General features: G+C 38.5%; 1 protein-coding gene across 4 annotated transcripts in view; it reads right to left on the bottom strand.

The window, feature by feature from the left end:
* The window catches only part of TNIP3 (TNFAIP3 interacting protein 3), a 35,780-nt gene that overhangs the window by 3,913 nt on the left and 9,745 nt on the right, over positions 1–22,122 (bottom strand). For 3 of the 4 annotated variants that reach the window (XM_082838222.1, XM_082838225.1, XM_082838224.1), the window contains 5 exons: positions 17,789–17,908; positions 14,772–14,897; positions 10,656–10,706; positions 9,425–9,538; positions 6,473–6,533 (listed from right to left, as the gene is read on the bottom strand). In XM_082838222.1, coding sequence (XP_082694348.1) covers positions 6,473–6,533; positions 9,425–9,538; positions 10,656–10,706; positions 14,772–14,897; positions 17,789–17,908 — 472 coding nt within the window. The remainder of the gene's footprint in view (positions 1–6,472; positions 6,534–9,424; positions 9,539–10,655; positions 10,707–14,771; positions 14,898–17,788; positions 17,909–22,122) is intronic. The other variant, XM_082838223.1, reaches the window with a different exon arrangement.

Below are 22,122 nucleotides of genomic sequence, written 5' to 3'. Positions count from 1 at the left end.
ACTTCTGTTGTGAGACTTGGCTCTGCAGTTATGGGGGCAGGATAAGAGAAACACCACAAGGGAATGTGGGTCCTCACCTGCTAGGAAGAATTGGCTTTGCCTTATTGCTTGGTGAAGGACTCTACCCGCTAATTGGGTAAGTAATTATCTATTAATGGTGTTGGTTACACTGTAGGTTTCCATGTTCACAGGAGCACAGGTTAAGTAGCCTGATGCCAAAGTGATCTGAATAGACCCCAGAGATCTTGGTGACAGAAGCCATGTCTCAACTCTACATCAAGTATTAGCTGAATCTAAAGTACAGTTGGTGGTTAAGAGTGGAGGGGGTATCAGCGCCGCAGAGGGGTTTTGAAAGGATTGAGGGGACTCTGCTCTCTACATGCCCACTAACCTCTTAGAATGTGAACGCTTAGGCATGAACAGTAAGGAAACCTAGGTAAGTAGACTTTCTTCCCAGTTGGGATGCAGAAAAATAAAATATATACCTTGCTTTCCTTCCCTATGGATTTTTATCTTCCATTTAATAGAATTACTACAATTTCATTTACCTGGTGGAATTGTGACTAGTCTAGACTTACTGTGTGCATTTTTCTCATCTAGGATCGATCTATCTATCTTCTGTATCTATTCATACAAAATGCTAAATAGAATGTTTAGTCTTTGCTTATAAAATCAGTGTTTGACTAGGAATATATTTACCATCTGTATTTTCATATGTTCCTGTACATGTAAATATACTTTTGCACTTTATTATTCTTTTAGCAAAATTATTTAGTTTACTGATAAGCTGACCTTAAGAGCATTAAAGGTGAGGTGGCATTTCTCCTGTAATTCTTTTCAAACAATCTAGAAACAGGCATAAAATTATCTGCCTCTACGTTTCAATTAATTTCCTTTATTAAGACAGTAATGTATTTGATAAAAGAAAAATATTGTAATATTTTATCCATCTGTATTGAAAATTATACAAAGTACGGTCTTTAAGTTTCTTCTGTTTCTTACATTTCTTAAATACTTTTTACTATTTACACTGGTCCCTTTATCTCTTCATACTATTAGGAACTGGAAAAAATCCAACGAATCCAAGCCATCTACCAATGTAAAATTACCTGTAATGTTTAAATAAAGACAGTTATAAAAAGACACACCCTGGGGGCTTCCCTGGTGGCGCAGCGGTTGGGAATCCGCCTGCCGATGCAGGGGACACGTGTCCCGGTCCGGGAGGATCCCGCCTGCTGCTGAGCGGCTGGGCCCATGAGCCATGGCCGTTGAGCCTGTGCGTCCGGAGCCTGCGCTCCGCAATGGGAGAGGCCACAGCGGTGAGAGGCCCGCGTACCGCAAAAAAAAAAAAAAAAAAGACACACCCTGAGACATAAAGATTCTGGTTTTCAGGACAGGACTATTAGAATGTATTTAAATAGAATAAATGCAAAGTATGACACTATTACATTTTACTTAATGCAGAGCATGGGGTGGTCCACATTGCTTAGTGGTTACAGTGTGGGCTTTGGAGCTAGACTGTGTGAGCTTGTCTGTGTCCCAGCCAATAACCAGCCATGTCCAACCACGTGGGGTTGGACAAGTTACATGATCTCTCTGCTTCTCAGTTTTCACCTTTACAAAACAGGGACAACGGCAGTCCTCGTTTCACAGGGCTGCTGTAAGGTTTTGACGAGATAATAAATAGAAGGCCCCTAAAATAGTTTCTGGCATACAGTTAGTGTTATTGGGGGAACCGTGTCCCCCCCAAAAGATATGTTTAAGTCCTTGCCCCTGGTACCTGTGAACGTGTCCTTATTTGGGAACAGGGGCTTTGCAGACATAATCAGGTTAATATGAGGTTACACTGGATTAGCCTAATCCAATATGACTGGTGTCCTTATAAGAAGAGGAAAATTTAGACACAGACACAGAGGGAAGATAGCCACGTGAAGAGAGAGGCAGAGATTGGCCTTACGCTGCCGTGGCCAAGGAACATCTGGGGCTACTAGAGGCTGAAAGAGGCAAGGAAGGACCCTCCCCTACAGGCTCTGAAGGCAGCACGACCGTCCCAACACCTTGATTTCAGACTTCCAGCCTCCAGAGCTGTGAGAGCATAAATTTTTGCTGTTTTCAGCCACCTAGTTTGTGGTACTTTGTTATGGTAGCTCTAGGAAATGAATTCAGGCAGTATTCAATTAATTCTTTATTATTAGACATCGGTAAAGGCCAATTATAATGGTTGGGCTTTGATCTTCTATATTGTAAAGAAATAATGATGTTTGCTCACAACACAATCTTGCGTGCCTACATTTCATGCCATTCCAAATATGTAAGAATTGAGGTCCAGCTCATTAGACAAAGTTCAGCTCTATACCATATGAAAATTTTGGAAGGTACAGAAGTGATCGGCATACAATAGAGTCAGAAAACATAGCCTTTTGACATTTCAAAAAGGAGGAAACAAACAACATGCTTTCAAGGTTATACTAACTCTGCTGTGCCGTAATTGTTCTGGAAACATGGAAGTCATTTTGCATCTCATTCTGATAACAGATAAAATGAGATTAAAAGTTCTTTGTAAAATCACATGTTTAAACAGAAACTGTAACCCGTTGACATCTGGGGACGTCATGTAGATGTTGCATTTTCTACATCATGTAGAAAAATGCCATTATTTAATGCTATGCAGAGAGAAAGCCAGGAAAGTCTCAAAGCCTTGAAAACCTTTATTCAAATCTTGAGGTTCTGAAAGAAGATTTGATTTTCAGTGTGTCCCCAAAGCACTCTAAAATAACCACAGACAGTGGCTGAGAGCAAGGCTGGAAATCAGTTGGCCTGAAGACTGTCCCATGTTGTACTCAGTACCAACTGACCTTAATCCTCGGCCAGGGAGCCCTTCACTGGGTCCCCACTCTTCAGAGGACCCTGCTCTGGCCCTCCTCCAGTCAGACTCCCTCTCATCATGTGGGTCTACCTTCCTTTAGAACAAGCTCCTGGCACCCACAAGCAGACCCCCAGATTCTTTGCCAGGTGACCCCGGGTCTGCTTCCAGGCCCCATGTGGTCTTCTTCCCCAGGCCCGAAGCCAAGGGGTGCCGTTTGTAGGGTAGTGAGGGGTATATGAAGTTGGGATGTGCCTGCTGGCTGTCCTCAACTTCACACTCAAGACCCCTCCCAGCGGGTAGGTGGGAGGGAAGGGGGTGGGCCATGGCTCAGGTCTTCCTGTGCCACTGCTTTCTGGCACAGAACTCGTTGGAATCTGAGTGTTCTAAATTTGACGCTGGCCTTCCAGTTATATTTATCAATAGGAGGATAGACTATACTTTAATAGCTTCTAAGCCTGATCCATAATGTTTAAATATTTACAAATAAAGTATGCAGCTTTCCTTGTGTTCTTGTCGCAGACCCTGGGAATGTCAGAGGAGGCTCTAGCGGTAGCATAGACGTTTAATCACCCACTTTGTACCCACTGTCCCTTTTAAAAATCACAAGGCTGCCGCTCTATGTGTAGACATTGGAGCCACTATTTCAGGTTAAATTATAATAAGAGGAATAATTATAAAGGAAGATACTAAGATAAAAATATCCTACATATATTGGGGTCAGAAAAATAAATTTGTCAGGAGTAATAGGAAATTAATAAAAACGGAGAACTAGGACAATCTAGGAAGCATATGTACTAATTAATATTAATTTAAATATCCACAGTTTAAAAAGGATCCTTTTTATTTAAATATAAATAAAATATTTTAAGTATTATATGAATAAAACGTATAGCAGTTTTCAGAAATAGCTTGTTTATAGATTATCAGAAACAGAGTCTAATTTTTCCACTCATTTTTCTTTCCATTGCTTGCATTTTGGTATTTCTAGTCCAAAACACAGGCTATATTGACTAGCAGTATATTCTTGAATAGTGGAGAATAAATGTATTGGTCATATGATGAGACAATAAAAATATCTTTACAATAAAAGCTCTTTAAACCCATATTTTTTTAACAATCAATACTACACAATTATTTTTAAGAACTCTGAGCAATTGTGTTGGATCGACAAAGCAAAAGGAGCTTTCCAATTAAATAAAACAAAAAATAACAAGATTCACTACCGAAATTAAATAATGGCACGTGGGATGTTTGTGACAAGGGTGATTTCAGAGCTTCTGCCAAGTGTCATGACCTGGCTTGAGCTTTGAAACAGCATCAGCTTTGGAAGCTAGAAAAGGGGCAGCAGGAATTCCAAGCAGGTAGATTTTAAAGTAAGGAGGTTTCTTTCTATAATAGTCCCCTAGTCATGATCAGCCCTCTTCCCTGTAGACAAGCCACAGTCAGCTGCAGAGCAGTGCTGGTACGGAGGACAGGTTTCAAATGGTAATATAACCCTTCAGTTTCCACCAGGACTGCCCAAGCAAGATTTACCTCATAACACATTTATTATGCACTTATTCTTACATAGTACTGTGTCTTTTACCTGTGATATTCTAAGTGTCAAATGAGAAGCACAGATAATATATGCTATGAGTTCTTAGGAAGAAGAGATTATTGAGGGTTAGATACTAGACCTATAATTATCCAAGTTAAGACCCCCATTGTCACTTTTATATCTACCATTTTAGAGAGTTTTAATATAGTAAGAGAGGTAGCTTTTCAAGGGCACTACAGGATATGATTCAAGCACAGCTTTTGAGGTGTTATATACCTGGAATCTAATCCCAGGGTTAAATCTTCCTAACTCTGTGATTTAGGCATGCTACTTAAATTCTCCAAGCCTCAGTTTCCTCATCTGTAAAATGGTATAATAATAAAACTTACTTTATATCTGTAGACACTGTCACACAACATGTTTATACATCACAGAGCTCTTATATCTCTTCCCAAGTAGACAAAAATCAGTGGGTCTCACACACTGACTATAAAATTATATTTTTGCATGTTATTTAGTTTTTGAAGATCATCACAATTCAGTCCTATTTTATATAATCATTAGTTTCTATTACTTTGGTCCAGGACGAATACTATAGTGATATATAAATGGCTTTATGATATTATCGACTTCTCTACTGCATAATTGTATTTTCTAGTGATTAAACTCCAACTCAGGAGAAAATATCTTTAATATTCATTCCAGACCAATATAATATAAAATGGGAAAATATAATTGGATGGCAACTCAGCTAATGTATTTCAGAAACACAGACATTATGCAACAATCATTATGGTTAGTAGTATGCCTTTCTATTAAAAGCTCTCCTTTAGGACTGGAACCCAAGAACTTCATTAAAACCAATGGTTATATTAGTAGTAGAAAGAAAAGAAAAAAGAAAGTCCTACAGTTTTCTGATAAATACCTAGACATTTTATTATAGAGTTCTCACTTTTTATCTTTCTTCTCCATAATGCTACTGTGAGCTATGGCCTTTGCCACTCTCAGTGCTGCTGTGTACAGCTGTCCAGGTTGTGTGCTGCACAACTGTAGGAGGCTCCATTTACGCAGACTACCATGAAAAGTCCTTGGACTTGTGAAGTTCCCAACTGGAAAATTACATATGGTATCCCCGGCTCTCTACTTCCACTCCATAATGGATTCCTTGTACTAAACACTAGAATTCTGTGACCTCAGATCTGAACTAAATGAGATAACATTCCAAGTATGGCCTGAAACTGGAGCATGGCTCCTCTTCAGCTTTTGTAGATAGATTCCAATCTCTGGAAATTAACAACTTAGAGTCACAGGTATGTGTCATATGGAATGTTAAACATGCAGCAGACATTGCTGACTTCTGATTATATGTGATGAAAACAGAAGAGGGGTTATAATTATAGCCCAGTTTATTCAGCCCACTCCTGGGTGGCCTCATGAGACCAGAGAAACAAGCAGTAGAAAGTATAGCATATGCTGCAAAGAAAGAAGAGAATGGTAAACCAAAGAAAAATAAGGTAAAAGAGTACTCTTAGTTGTGAGTACTTGGTAGGTGACTTTTCCATTTTTCTCAGCATACTTAGAAGTGGGCGTTGTGGGCAACTCTGGCCTAAACTTGGAGCCTGACACTTAGTCATTAGGGAACACAGCTCTGAGCCTTTGGTTTCCTCTGTCTGTCTGCCAGTGACATTTAAAACATCTGTCTAGCAAACTCAACCTGGAATAGTGGATGTGCATCTGTCTTTTGCAGCAGAATCACAGAACTTTGTTGTTGTTGTTATAATGCAGCTCTGCTGGAAGTTCTCATTTCTAACCCCGGATGGAATACTGACTCTGAGATGGAATAGGAACAGATGCCAGAACTGAGATCCATGCATTTCTGCATTCGAACATTTTCTTTTTCTAAAGGAGTTCAATTTAACCCCAGGTGCATCACATTAGAGTTGTGTATGCAACTCAACTTTATAGTGGGTCCTCCCCGAGTATGAGTGAATGTATGTCGAGTAAACATCCCCAAAAGAGCCCATTAAAATGTAAACATGAAAGAATGCTCAATACAGCTGCGGTCTTACCATTCGCCTTGTCCTGCACATCTGGCGGAAACAGGTCGGGAGCATACCACTGACAGTCTGGCTGTGTGGAACAATAAAACATTATTATAGCAACACGGGCTTCAAACCAAACATAGTGGTGTGTTAAAAATATAACTACCCTATGTGGCTTTTGTTACGCAGGCAACACAAAAGGGGTTTCTATCCAGACCTGTGGCCAATCTTGCTCACCCCTCTTATCTCCCTCATCACTATTACCATCTCCCTACCCCCCTCCTAAATCCACTCTGTGTTCCGCCAGAATGTCTACTACTTTGCGATTGTGGCTTTTTTTTTTTTTTTAAACCAGATGTGTTTTGGATATGTGCAGAAGTATAAAGACTTTTGTAAAACTTACTATAGCCCGTAAATAAAACAAAAGAATTTATCATCAACAATACTCTTTATAAAACCCTCGCACAGGAGGCAACAGGAAGACCAAGACAACAACGTACAAGTTTAATGTTTTCTGGTGGCTCAAGGAAGAAATCTAAGCCATTACATGAGGACATGGCTTATAGAGGCTCAGGATGGTAAAGGAGTGAAAATCTTTCCCTTTGTACTGTTCCTCTGCAGAAACTATTCTAAATTGCTTAGTTTAGACTAGAAAGTCAGTGAGAAGAGAGGGTAGACTTGGATTTTTCTCTTGGGATTTTTTTCCTAGATTTACACCAATTAAGAACAGCTAGACATTGAACATCAGGAAACCTGTTAAACAAATTGCATTGAAATAAATCATAAACTATAGACCTGAATTTCAAAATACAGTTCCAAGGCCAGAATCTTTGTATTTAACCACTTAGAACAGAGGAATCTCAGCTTTCCCTGCCAAGGAGGTTGGTCTGTCTTCCTGCTCCAGATGCTTGTTCCTGCTTCCTCTACCTTCTCCCCAAGACCCAGAGAAGACAGGCCCTTTGTTCTATTATCCAATTACCACCTGAAAATAACTCAGGAGAATTTTCTCTAACAACGAGCCAATAGGGGGCATTTTACAGGGCTGCCAGACCACTGAAAGTAGCCTAAGAGTTCAATTATCTAAGATGCTAAGAAATGCTGCATTTGGTACTGCCTGACCCCACTTTACCCTCATTCAGACACCTAGGCTCCTGGCTCTTTTTGGTCCACAAAAAGCTAGAAGAGGAAATGAGCTCACCTCGTTTTTCATCTCCTCGTTTATTTTTAGATGTCTCAAATAACACATAGGATAAGTGACGTGAGCCTCAGTTTTATATTCCAGGACAGTTGCCAAAAGAAGGTGAATATACCATAATTTTACAAACACTATCGCATGTGCTTTAATTCAGGCTTAGAAATAAGCATGAGACATGAAATATTCTTTTAAAATGAACTCTGGGAGTTTCTGTAATTTCTCTCCTTATACTGAGATTTTGTTTAAGTGAATACTGATTGAAAATGTAGTCGTTACACGGCGTGGAATCTTGTTTCAAATACAGATGTTTATTTGGTGATAATTTTAAGTGATCTGGACTGCCTTATCTCTTGTAATTGATAGAAAAGGTTTGATGAGCTTTTATAGTAGGTGAACTTCTGCCTTTTTTCCACAAATGAAGATTTGAAGAAAACAGTCATTTTTACTTGTAGGCAAACTTGATTGAGTCCTTGGATTTATAGTTAACCTTCCACGAGAGTACTTCCCCCAATTCCCTAACCTGCAGACAACTAAATTCCTTAGTAAATTTCTATCTCTTTGTTTCCCACAATATTAATTTCCTTCTACATTCTGAAAAAAATACAGAATGATAGCTGTGTTTGGAGATTCCCAGAAATGTTTCTAGTGAAAAGTAAAAAGTAAGCAAACAGGTAAAGAAAAAAGAAAATGGAGGAGGGAGAGCAGACAGAAGAAGAAACCAACGACAACACAAAAAGAACCAAATTCTCAGCTGTATGCTGTGTCACACCAGGGTCAACTAAGAGATGCTCATTAAATTCTGACATCCTTCCTTCCACCACCCAAAGAGTCATTATCTCTTCCCTTGGGAAAGGGCTTCTGAGTCACACTCAAATACAAAAGTGTGAGAAGTTTCAGGCAACTAAGAGAACTATGTACTCCTTAAGTGCCCTGCTAGGAAAATCCTGCTAGGATTTAAAATCTCAGATTCTTTGCCTAATTAGAAACACAGTTAATAATAACTAAGGGGGAGGAGGTTGTCTGAGCCAATCCAAAATGCAGAAAAATGCATGATCTATTTCCTGTATGAAGATTCTGTCTATGTAGGCAAAAATAGAGAGTAGAGACAAACTTCCAGACCATGGGGGATGGTGGGTGGAACACTGTTATTGAGGAGGAAAGGGAGGGTGCTCTGGGTCTGACTTATTCAGGTTGACTGTCCAAAGCAATTTCACTCACAACTAACGGCTCCACTGTTCACTTCATTTTGCTTGGGTAGACACAGCCATAGAGAGCAACTTAAGTGGGTCACTTTTTCTTGGATCCTTTAAGAAGATGCTTTCAACTGGAAAATGTCAAAAACTATTTTGCACAGATGTAGCACTATTCATAGTAGTTGAATATAAGTCTACAACTGAAAAAGGTATCACCCAGACTGTTTTGCTATATTCACTTTGCTTTTCTTTATACACGGAAATGTCTTTTCGGTAGAGTCAGGTATGTCATCAAAAATGACCCATATAAAGTGTTATATGTTTGTTCCTGGAATTTTAGCTCAATTCGATACCTTTCAGTTAATGTATTCCTATCTATATGTCCTATGGATACAGTGACCCAAAGCTAATTATAATGTACATAGACCACTGTAACTCTGCAAATTAGAGGCTGAGATAAATAGAGGCTCTTTATGTAGACAGTATCATGTGCCAAAATTCCTGAGACAGACATCATTTCTACCAAAAGAGAATATTAGCACTTATTAGAGATATAAGCACTTATTTGTTGCAATGAGAGCTCTTACTTACTGGGTACTTCTGTAGATCCTGCACAGCCCCAGGGCCTGTCGGTAGGCGTGGATCCCGTAGGTGGAAATTCCAGCCATAGTTACTGGTTAGGAAATACATCTGAGGAGAACAATGCTGTTGGTTCATGGGAAGTGGGTGAAATTGGGGAATCGCACTGACACTTGTTTTATACAACCACAAAGTTTGGTTAAAATCTTAAGGTTTAGCCTAAATCTGGCATAATACAAATTCAAGATAGGAGGCCTGTCCATGCAGACTCTGGACTGATACAGATGAAGCTCACAGGCCAAATTTTACTGAAGGTGAAGCTGTAGCTACTTTTCCATGTTGAAGAAATTAGAAACACTTGAAAATGCATGTAGAGTTAACTTTGTGTCTCTGAGTTATCTTCACAGAGTCCTTGCTTAAGAAGAACCAGCCTTTAAGCCATAAAATAAATTTTCTTCAACTGCAGCCAGAGACACTGATGACATAACTAAAGTCCAGAGAGGAAATTAGGAATTAAGAGAAACAATATTCATTCCTTAAGGCTACTAGCGAACCAGTGGACTAGAATGCTCCAATACCCAAGAAGATACTCTACTTTCTCAAAAGAAGGCAAAAGTCTTTGACGTAGTTTTCCACTGTTGTGGAAGCAACTGCAAGAAATACCAAGGAAATATATTTCCCAGGTGTTTGTGAGTCTATGAAGAAATCTCTGTTTGCATGAACACACACCGAAGCTTGTGCTACTGTAAAAACATGTTCTGTAACATGTGCTTTTCATGAGTGTTAGGGTTGAGAGGCCTTGGTGGTACCTAAGCATTAACTCTCCACTGACATTTTAGTTGACAATGAAAAGCATGAGTTGTCCTAGGCCATCTGTACCAGAGTTTGAAAATGCCTTCAATTGGGACCATGAGGACCTGCTGTATTTGGGAATAAATGTGTAAAACTTAAAGTTGGAATTTCAAACACGACAAGAGGTTGGGCTTCCCTGGTGGCACAGTGGTTGAGAGTCCGCCTGCCGATGCAGCGGACACGGGTTCGTGCCCCGGTCCGGGAGGATCCCACATGCCGCGGAGCGGCTGGGTCCGTGAGCCATGGCCGCTGAGCCTGCGCGTCCGGAGCCTGTGCCCCTCAACGGGAGAGGCCACAACAGTGAGAGGCTCGTGTACCGCAAAAAAAAAAAAAAAAAAAAAAAAAAAACACGACAAGAGGGCTGGTGAATTTCAGTTAAGGATCAACATACCTGTTTTAATTGCCTTTCTAGTTTTTCTTTCTCCATCTGACCAGCTTTTATCTGTGGACAAAACAAAGGCATTTGTATATCAGAAAGAGCTCAAATGTTCTAAAGCTACTCTTGGCCCAGAGGGCAGTGATCTACTCAGAAATCAAGGGGGTGAAGCACTGATAACAGTCATGCCAACGAAAATAGCTGAGTTTGGGATTTTTCAGACAGGCACTGGTTCTATCTTGAAATTCCCAAATGAAGTTTGGAAAGTTGGATAGTTTAAAATTGTTATTCCAATTTGTTGGGGCCATTATAATTCTCGGTTTTAGGTTGATGTATTCAGCTCTAGCTATAAATATAGATATAGACATAGATATGGATATAGAAACAGCTTCTACTGCTTATTGAATGTAATTGGAATTGGTCAATTGTACAGTCAAAGGCTTCCACAATAAATTTTAAAAGTTGCATATGCACTTAATACATGCCAGTCAGTGATCTAAGTGCTTTACACTTAATAACTCACATTCAATCTTCCCAATACCCCTATGTGATACTTAACATTATTACTCCTGTTTTACAGACGAGGTCACTAAGGCATGAGATGCTGAGTAACTTGTTCAAAGGCACACTGCTACACTTCATGCTTCTCACTATTTGAGGCCCAACCTCATCCAGCAGAGTCACCTATGCTGGGTTCCCCCAACATCTGACACATCTAGGGAAAGCTGGTTTTCTTTGGACTCTTTAGTAATGCTATTGTCATCCCTATATCCCTATAAAGCAAGGTCAAATGTCCCCTATTGTATGATACCTTTCCAAGTCCTACCTATCAGAATTATTCTCTCCTTTGGTCCTCCCATATAGATAGCATTTTACATTTACTATATGACTTTTTATAGTCTAATGTGTACTATGTACAGTCAGTTCTCATGATTCATGGTAGTTATGCTCTATAAAGTCACTGTGAACACTGAAGTAGCAAACACTGCACCATTCTCCCAGGGAAATGCAGGCTTAGGTTCCTACCAGCTTCTGGTCATGCCATTTTTGTAAATCAATCAATACATAATTTTGTTTTATGTGTGTTCTTTTAAAGACACCTCATTTAATAAATATTATAGATCCATTAACATGGAACTCATGGCCAATAGCGCTATATTCATCCCTGAATGAAGCTTATCTGACACATGCCTTTTCTCCATTAGGCACATCACAGCCTTCCTGTGCTCAGGAACACTGGACAGCACTTCAGCACTATGCTTGGGGGCCATTTTAAAAAAATGAAATCACCAGGGGCTTCCCTGGTGGTGCAGTGGTTAAGAATCCACCTGCCAATGCAGGAGACACGGGTTCGAGCCCTGGTCCGGGAAGATCCCACATGCCGCGGAGCAACTAAGCCCATGGGCCACAACTACTGAGCCTGTGCTCTAGAGCACATGCTCTGCAACAAGAGAAGCCACCACAATGAGAAGGCCGTGCACCACACCGAAGAGTAGACCCCGCTCGCCACAACTAGAGAAAGCCCGCATGCAGCAACGAAGACCCAACGCAGCCAAAATTAAAATAGAATAAATTTATTTAAAAAAAGTGAAATCACCACCAAAAAGCACAAATATGTGAAAAATGTGGCACTATATAGACCATGAAAAGGACACTTTTTACAGTATGAGATCTGAAAGAAGAAGACAGCATCAACTGTTGGACCTCCACTGGGAACAAGTGTGTCAGGAAGCTCAAGTATTTTGCTGCTCTGTACAAGTTCACAAGTGACCTTAAAGGTGGCACAAGAATTGATTTTGGGGTGACAAATATATTTTAGTGAGTAGGCAAATTCACAAAAATGGAATCTGCAAAAATGATGAGGACAGACTATATATGTCCCCCTCATTATCTTGTGAGTCTTTTAATAGAATGGATCATTTTTTAGTTCCCTCACAGCATATAGCAGAATGCCTTGCAGAAAGAAAGCATCAAAATTAGATTATGAGGCACTGAATGTGGCAGGCTAATTATACAACTAAATGAAACTATTAAAAATTCTCCCTTCCAACAGATTATTTATGAAATACCTGTGAGCCATTACTTGAACTAGATGTTTCTGCATAGATTGTTTTTCACTTAACCCTGAGAACAACTTTGTGAAGTCATGAGGTAGGTATCATTATCTATATTTTACAGGTGAGAATGCTAAGAGAGGTTAAGCAAACTATTTTTAGAGGCAGAGGTTTTAGAGTTATAAGAAACATTTTAGAGATCATCTACTCCAACGTTGTCATTTTACAGATGAAGAGAAGAAAGGTTGAATATTTGCTCAAGGTCCTCACTGATTGTCAAAGCAGGCATGACCGTCGGGCTTTTATCCTTAAATATCTCCTAAGTATCTTTCACTTCACCACACTGACTGTTTTACCAGTCACTGCCTTAAAATGTCCTTCGTGATAGGAAGAATAAACTCTGGTATGTAAGCAACTAGTGGCAGATCGATTTGACCTAAAAATTCCTTTGGTCAAGTGGTCCGTTTGGACCACTGGTAATACGCTACTCAAATAAGGTAATGCCTATTCTAACATGGCATTTAATCTGCTGTTAATACATTTAACATAGATTGTTAAACCATCTATTACATCCGGTGAATTCTGTCTTCCTTTCACCTGAGTAAATGAGACTTTTGAAGAATGAATGCTTGGATTATCATTATAAAGAAAATTTTGATAGTTTTAGCGTATCACTAGGATCCTCCCCTAGTTCATAAGCAGTTATACTGTACTGTAATTAGACAATACATTTATTTTTTGATATCAATCAAAAATTACAGATAACACGGGAATGAAAATTACTGTGAATTATAGTCTATAATGTAACTATCTGGTTGTGTGTTTCTGGCTGTACTACAGCCTTTATAAAGGCAAGAACATTGCCAGTCTAGACAAATATTTATCATCAATCTGAATTTAATGTAGTAGAATGAATAAAATTAAAATACGGCAGGAACTAAAATGATTTGTGCAGTGACAACTTCAAAAAAATTAAGGCAGCTTTGCATGTAAGGCATACAAATTGAGACAGTGATTTTCTCACCAAGAACGATCAGAACATTTTCTCACCCACTGTTGTAAAAGTATGTTGCATGAATTATTTTCAGAAAAAGCATTGTATTATATTTTTACCGTTATTTTATTCCTTCCAGTTTCTTAGAAAGGAAATGGTTCTGCCAAATAATTCTCCATGTAAAACTAGGGATTTAAAGTTAATCCTTAAAAAAGATGTCAGAGAAGAAACTAAATTTAACTCACAATCTACTTTGTATTAGGAAGAAGGCGATGACAAAGAGTTTAAAATCTCTTCTAAGACTAAGAATCTTAAAGCTACAGAGCTGTCACAGCCTGTCCCACAACAATTCCTTATTTATTGAAAAACACTGCATAATTTTGCAAATTAAAAATTTCATGGTTCATTGTTTTTTCTTAAGCCAAATTTGTGTTAGCTACATTTCCCTCATTAACATCAATATTTACCCATCATGGCAACTTCCCGAGTCTATGTTTAATAAATTCTATTGTACCTAATTTTAGTGTGCTTACATTTAATATTCTATTCTAATAAAGTGGCTAACATTATCTGGCTTCCTTGAGAGCACTCCAGTTACTTTAAATCTGGGAAACCACTGAACAAAATTCTTGGTTTCACTAGGTATATAAATGACATTTAGTATGGATGTTTTTAGAAGACAGGAACATTCCAACATAGCCCTTCAAAGAAAATGATAAGAATTTAGAAACAACTTCACTGTACTAGAGTGTTTTGGCTTTGAATTTGAGTGCTAGGTAGTTCCAACTCCCATTCTACCAAGATAAATATTATGAGAAAAAGATCAAAAGAATTGGATTTTATAAAAGACTTCGGAATCCAATTTCTTGGAAAACTCCTTAATATACTTAAGATGAAAGAAATCTCTAGTCATTTTCATCTCTTTACAAGATTGTTTAAGAATGACTTCATCCCAGGTGCTAATCTCTCAAAAAAGAAAAAAAAAATCCAACAGCAATTAACAGAAGCCAAAATGTCTAGATTTTTAAATGAGAAAATAAAAATAAAATACATACGTGCTGGCAAAGATTATTGGACTTATACCTGAGAATTCAGCCTGTTCAACTGGGTTTGAGAAGTTTGATTAATTTGCTGTAGCTCCTCTTTTTCTTGACTAAGTCTTTCTCGGTCTGATCGCTCCTTTTTGAAGTCTTCTTCGTATATTTGCACCTAGGAAATATTAACTTACTGTTACTGCTAGCTTCCTTTTCTCTTAAGCCATTTAAATGAGTTCCGGAGAGGTGCTATCTGGGTTTGTCCAATCTGAGACATTCCGTCCTCTTTTCATGAATATTTCTTTATGGTGGGGCTCTATCTTGATACATATGACTATAATTTTACCTTTCACTTTGTTTATAATGGCAGTTCTCAACTTTTTTCTCCTTGAGCATACATCAGAAATTCGTAAGTAAAGTAATAACATGGATATTTTGAAAATAATTCCCCTCCCCGATTTTTTATTGCATATTCCATTGTTGTGATGAAGCCTTGCTCCTCCCACCCCATCAGTGTTAAGTTTCACTGTTTTGGAGCAAATCATCCATCTCTAAAACAGGGCTTTGATGTATAAATACTGCTTGAAGTTCTGAAAGACAGTTTACTGACAATAGCTGCTAAGTGAAGCCACTAAATACTGACATGCCAAAGTTTCTAAATATAAATTATAAGTTTAGCACAAGATAGAAATGAAAGGCTCATGTATGTGGGAGAGCAAAGCATGTTTATTGAAAGATATTCACCAGAGTTGGCCTTTATAAGTAATTGTGGGAGTATATCATAAAAAAGAGTAACATTCTAGTGGAATGCCTCTCAAGAGGTACTCCAAATATTCCAGAAAAGTAATCAAAACAAACCCCCCCCAAACCAGATTTAGTTATTGTTGTTTTAATTGGCGTAGTGTTGGCTGATGGCTTGGAGACTAGAATGTGGAGTTATGAAAACAAATGAAGCTTAAGAAATGAAGCAAAGGATTTCCTCTAAAACCAGATTTAAACTACGACTTACACGGGAACCTAGTAGCTAGATTTCGTCTATTAAAGTTAATGCACATTGCACCACCATCAGCAACAGTGCAACAAATTTTAACTACAGGATTATCAATTTTAAGTCAATAATAATAGAACAAAATGTAATAGGCAAGGGGGGGGGAATTAAATATTTTACATGGATCTAGATGCAGACAGACATATTTAATTTCAAGGCTTTATTCACCAGAAGGTTGCAAGGGAACTATACCCAGCCAATCTGATATTTTGTTTTGGGGTGGTTTTTTTTTTTTTTTTTTAGTTGAGAGCTGAGGTTCAAATCCAGACAGTTAAACCAATGCTCTGTAAATAATTACCAGAGGCATCTGAAGTGGGAGAAGTCCTTCTGATTAGAACAGATGGACGCTCTTTATCAAACACAACACTGATAGCGATTTCAGCACTTAGATGGCCAAGATTCGAGCTCAGTTTCTTTGTGAATTTAAATCTTTTAGGGTTTCACGAGCACTTGGTGATGTAATGATTGTGGGTACCCAATTAGAAATGTGCACAGTTAAAATGTGAATGCCGAAAGCTAGCATAAGGGCCACACAGAAACGAAGGAGACGGATTCTGGTCTACTCTTGGGGTTTATGAGAAGAAGAATACCTGCCATTGTCTGTATCAAATACGAATTAAACCTTTACTGTAAACACGTGTAAGAGCAACTCTCTCGCATGTGGTGTACATTATACGGGAGCACTGAAGATGACTCAGGTGTCTGAACGTAAGCAGTACCTTTTTCAGAGGAATCCTGGCTAGAGCCAGTGGTACTCTAGGGGATGAGAATTTGGCAGTTTTAACACTCTGATTATGCACTTATTCTTTCCATGGGTCTATTTTCAAGCTCTATATTTGATCCTGAATGTAATGAAGCAGATTATTTCAAACTGAGTTGATAGAAGAGAAAATCCAACTTTATGTCAAATGCTCTGAATTTTTTAGATTTATAGATAGGTTACTTCCTATGAAGTAATAACAATAAAGTAAACAACAACAACAATATCACAATTGCTCTATTCTTCCTTGTATTGCATCAGGAATCCTTGTAATTGGCACTTGCTCAGAGCAAAACAGCCAACAAGTCACACCCAGGGGCATCAGAAAATAATACTTCCCGGCTCTTTGTTCTATGTCACCCTATCCCCTGCCCCTGCCATTGCTAACATATTTCTGACAATGTGTGCTTCTGGGATTGGAATGCCTATATTTCCTGTACTTATCAATATCACTATGAACTGTTCCAGCCCTTTGCTTATATTAGTTTATTTAACCTCTTACAGGAAGAGATGTGATATGCATGGGTGGCTCCTCAGCTAAGCCAGCTCCAGCTGGGTGAATTAAAATTAGCCTCCAGTAGTTTAGGCAGTGCTATATCCCCACAGCCCTGTGTTGCTGGTGCATGCAGAAGCTTAGAGAGAGTATCCTTTACTCTTGCTGTGCACTTGGAAACAGTGAGTGAAGCTGGGTGAGTTAGGCGGAGGAAACCATTGTACATCAGGAAATTCCTAGGTAGTGCCATCTGTATGCAGGGATAGATGAACAGACCTGGCTCTTCAGTGACTATGACCAGTGCAGAGTATTCCCTTTAAAACTGCCCTCATTGTTCAAAAGCCCAGAGGTCTGCAGCTACAGAATAATAGCCCGGCTGCTACCATTTTCTGAAAAGGTCCAGAGTTTGGGTTAATAGTGTCTGCAAAATAAATCATGTCTACGTGAAACCCTCTAGACCCAGTGCTAATAGAATTTCACTAAAAGGTTAATTAGCATGCCCCCTTTTTAAGTGTATAATCTTGGGCGAGCCACTTAATCCATCTGAAACTCAATTTTCTCTTTTTTTTTTCTCTTTTTTTTCTCTAGAGTTGGACTAGCTGATCTATATTTTCCCATAAAGCTTTAAAATTAGGTAATTCTAATTAAAATACATGCAAAAACCTTTGACATGTTTTGAATAGGAGGACTTCCGGAAATGGCTAAAGCAGCATGAACAATGGGGCCTAAGTTCTCCACATGACCGCTCCACTTTCAACTTCTCACCTGCTGTTTGAGAACTTCCATTTCTGTTCTCATCTCCTCACGGCTGCACTCCATTTCAGACTTCCGCAAACAATCCTCAGGAGATGAAGAACACTCCATTTTCAAGGCATCCTGAAGAGCCTGTGTTATAAGATAAGCACACTGTTGACCTGAGAGTTGCCACATCATATGAATTTCTCTACAATTCCTACAGTCATCTCAAGTGCACTCATAAGGTAGGATTTCATTTTTAATGCTACCTTCATCACTGAGTAACTTTCTTCATATATGCATTTTTTTTTTCCAGAATCTCCATCTTTTCTCCATGATGGTGCTTATGTTATTCAACTCTCATTGTTACTTGAGAAGGCTTTGGTGTTAGAGATCCTTCCACCTAGCCAACCATGAGCGGAAAACAGATACACAGCCTTTCTCTAGAGTCTGCTTCAGTCAAATATATGCTCCATCAATAAGGCTCGAACTTCAGGGAGCATCAGAATCACCTGGAGAGGTAGCAAACATGCCCATGCCTGGGCATTGCCTCCAAGGATCCTGAATCAGTATATCTGGAAGCAGGGCCTGAGAATCTGCATTCCTCAAAAGCTGCCGTTCCTGCTCTCAGATGACATTTAAAAAAATATATCTTCATTGAAGCATAATTGCTTTACAACGGTGTGTTAGTTTCTGCTTATAACAAAGTGAATCAGCTACACATATACATATATCCCCATCAGATGACATTTTGAATGATATATTTCTGCTATATAACCATGTCCCTTACAGGAGAGAGGGAAACTCACATAAATGGGAACCCAGGCAGTTTCATTATCCATTGTTGTACGGTTCTGCTCTGTACTCCTTTAGCATGACATGCCTTGGCCTAGACACAGTCATAATTATTCTCCGATAAAACACCCACTAACCCACTAGAGGGTGGAGAGAGTGCTCTGCTTTCTTGACATGCAGTACAACTTGGTGTTTTCACCGCGGGGTGAGGAAGTGAAGCAAATAAGAGACACTTAGATTTGCCAACCAGATCATCATCCTTACTCATAATTCCATGGCACTCTTACATATACTATACTTTTTCAGATTATATGAAAGACACTGTCTCTATTCTGAAGACTTTGGGCTCATGACGAGTTAAACAGAACGGCCGCCAATAACTGTGACAGAACATACCTCATCCTGTTGTGGTTTCAGAGCCCACACACAATGTGACTACTTGCTCATTACCAAGTGAGGCCTCTATACAAATAGAAAGGTTCGCTTCCAAAGCCCCAAGGCTTTACTGCCTCTGTATTTCTTTAGTAGCTTCGATGGTGTTCATTTGATGATTCTATTAGTAACTCACTTCCCTGCGTTACTACACAATATGGTCATAAGGATAGAAAAGAAAAGCAAATTTAAGGTCTTAAATAGGCATAGTTAAGATTACAAGTTTCCTAATAGAATGTCTTATAGTCTAGCCTGATGTAAATATCATTTTTCAGGAAGTTGTAAGAAAAACAAGAACTTTTTTCTTCCTCCAAGAATTATTAGACAACAGAAGTTGTTTAATAATTTATGTTTTGTTAGAATTTATTGCTAAGCTACATAGTTCTAGGAATTATCATAATAGTTATATTTTTAAAACATGTGTCACTAGTAATAGAATCTAGGGTGGGGTAAACCAAGTGAGTCAAGATAATCAAATATGCTGGTTCTATATCCTACAGCTATGACTAGACTACTTTTGTAGGTTTTGTAATATCTGAATTTTCTGATCTACCTTTCATGCTATTCAGACTTCTAGAAATTTTGCAAATGAGTCATAAACGAAAGGCGAGTCTAGTAGACATTTATTCCATCTTGGGGTTTTCCAACTTCCTTGAACAAACACCTGTAACCTACTCTAGAGCAGCAGTTTACCATAAGCACAGATATACTAAACAGATCTACCCATCTCACAATGGCAAGATGTCAGACACATCAGTTTTGCCCATGGGTGGCCCTGGTTGACTAGCCTCAGGTAATTTCTCTCACTTTGATCAAACATCTGGCTTCTCTGTCAAGAACCTGATGAAAACAATGCCCTTAGGTATCTCCCTCAAAGCAAATAAGTAAAATTCAGTACACATAGTTGTGTGAACTTCTGAAAACCGTATGTTAATTGCTAAGGTGACATGCTACCAATTTCTGCTGAGACCGGGTCAGCAGGCAGTGGGTTTGTGCAAGCGGGGTGGACCCCAAATTTCCACACTGTAATGAATGGTGCACACAATTAGCTACCCAAATCATCATTTTGAGTAACTTCTATTTATTACAGTGGTAAAAGAGAACAGAAGAAAAATCTATACTGTAAAATAATAATTTCTTACATTTCATTAGACACTAATACTAAATGAGAAAAAACCTAAATGAGAAAAAAATCTCTTTATAGCTCATCACTTTCTATCTATGTTTTTAAAGTGACAGTTGAAGGTATAGATGTGTGAGATGAAATCTTTTCTGGCTTGAAGCACCTTTTATTTTTTCTTACTACTCATAAGTAATGTGTTACGCCTATTAAAACATGAATCTCAGGGCCAAAATTGGCTACTGAACATATTATGTACCAGCAAATTACATTAATTAGTTACTTCATCCATTCATCCAGTCAACAAATATTTAAGAACATACTATGAGCAAGGCCCTGTTCTAGGCACTTGGAATGTAGCAGTGAACAAAATAGAGAAACTCAGGGCCCCATTATGACTGTTGTCTTTGTAAGTCCCTTCCTCCAAATAAATATGTAGTAAAATTATATATTATAATTGCATTCTTACAAAGATGAATATGTTAATATGAAAATATATTTTCAACCTCATACTTTAGTTTTTTTCCTCTGACTTTAAGAGAAATTAAGCATATTAATGGGCCACTATAAGTATTGTGGGCCCTCAATACTGTGTCCACCTTGCCTAGGAGAGAAATCTGCCCTGCAAATATCCTGCCCACATGGAGCTTACAATCAAGACTGGGAGACAGGAAACAATTAAGATAATAAATATGAAACATTATGCATATACTAGAATGCAATGAATTCCAAGGAAATATTAAAACAGGAAATATTAGAAGTGGAGTATGTAATTTTAATTAAGATAACCAGAAAAATCCTCTTTGAGAAGATGACAAGCTCTGAATTTTACTCAAATTAATTTTTCTCATTGAGATTTTATGATTATAATCATGATTTTTAAAGTTTTTTACTAATTAAAAAAGATTTTCTATAAACACATCTACACAAAAATGAAGGTTATACATGGGTTTGAGTAAAAAACAGAGTTCTCGGCTGTTTTAATTTCTACAGGCTTTATATCCTTGTGCCTACATTTATAGAAATAGAGAACAGAAGAAAACTGATAAGTAATAACATATCAAAAATGGGAGAGATTTCAAATATAATCTCAATTAATGTCAGTTCCTCTAATTCATTTGCGAACGATTTCCAGCAGTGATTAAGACAGAAAATTCATTTGCCCTGAACTTGTATCTCTGAACATTGTTTTTCTCTCTTAAACGACAGAGAAGTACATGGTTTACGAAGTCAATCTCCAATTTCTCATTTTCTCCTGAATAATAACTTGCCCCATAAACAGATCAAACATAGCATCACATTTGTAAAGCACCCTATCAACCACACAGGCATATAGTTAACGCTTTGGGGCTATTTAAGTTACCCCTCTGAACACTACTTAACTACAAGATGGCACACGGTCCCAAAGGCAAGCACTGAGGACGTGTTTAAGGCCAGTCAACCACCTGCTCTCTTTTTAGAAGATAATTTCTGTTACTTTGGTCAAGAAATATCTAGCTTGAGAGATGACTATCTCAACTCAACCATGTATTACTACGTATTACTACGGTCCACATACGATGTGGCTCTTGGAAAAGTCAACAGCAAAGGATTTAATTTTTTTCCCTGAACAAGTCAGCAATCCCTCCCCCCAAGAAAATTAAGGTTTAGTCCATTAAAACAACACACACACACACACACACACACACACACACACACACACTCACTTACATGTCGTCCTTTTGCAGCAATTCACAGGTAGCTCCTTTGAATATTTGTTGGAGCAAAGGCATTAAATCACCAGCATTTTCTTAATAGACCTACACACTACTCCCCAACCCCCCATTAAAGGTGAGTTTTAGGCTTGTTCTCAGGAAGGCCGCCATCTCATTTTTGGATTTGGCATTTAGTTTGCTTCCATATAGTCTGTATTACACTCAGGAGCTCCACAGTCATGATTTTAAAGAGCAGCCTGTTTTCCTCAGGAAACTTTCGCGGTTGACCAAGAGATAATGCTACTATTCGCAAACACCCACTT

This window comes from Leucopleurus acutus, assembly GCF_964270905.1.
Source record: "Leucopleurus acutus genome assembly, chromosome: 4".
Taxonomy (NCBI): domain Eukaryota; kingdom Metazoa; phylum Chordata; class Mammalia; order Artiodactyla; family Delphinidae; genus Leucopleurus; species Leucopleurus acutus.
The sequence above is the reverse complement of the archived record's forward strand: the minus strand, read 5'-3'. Positions and strand labels throughout refer to the sequence as shown.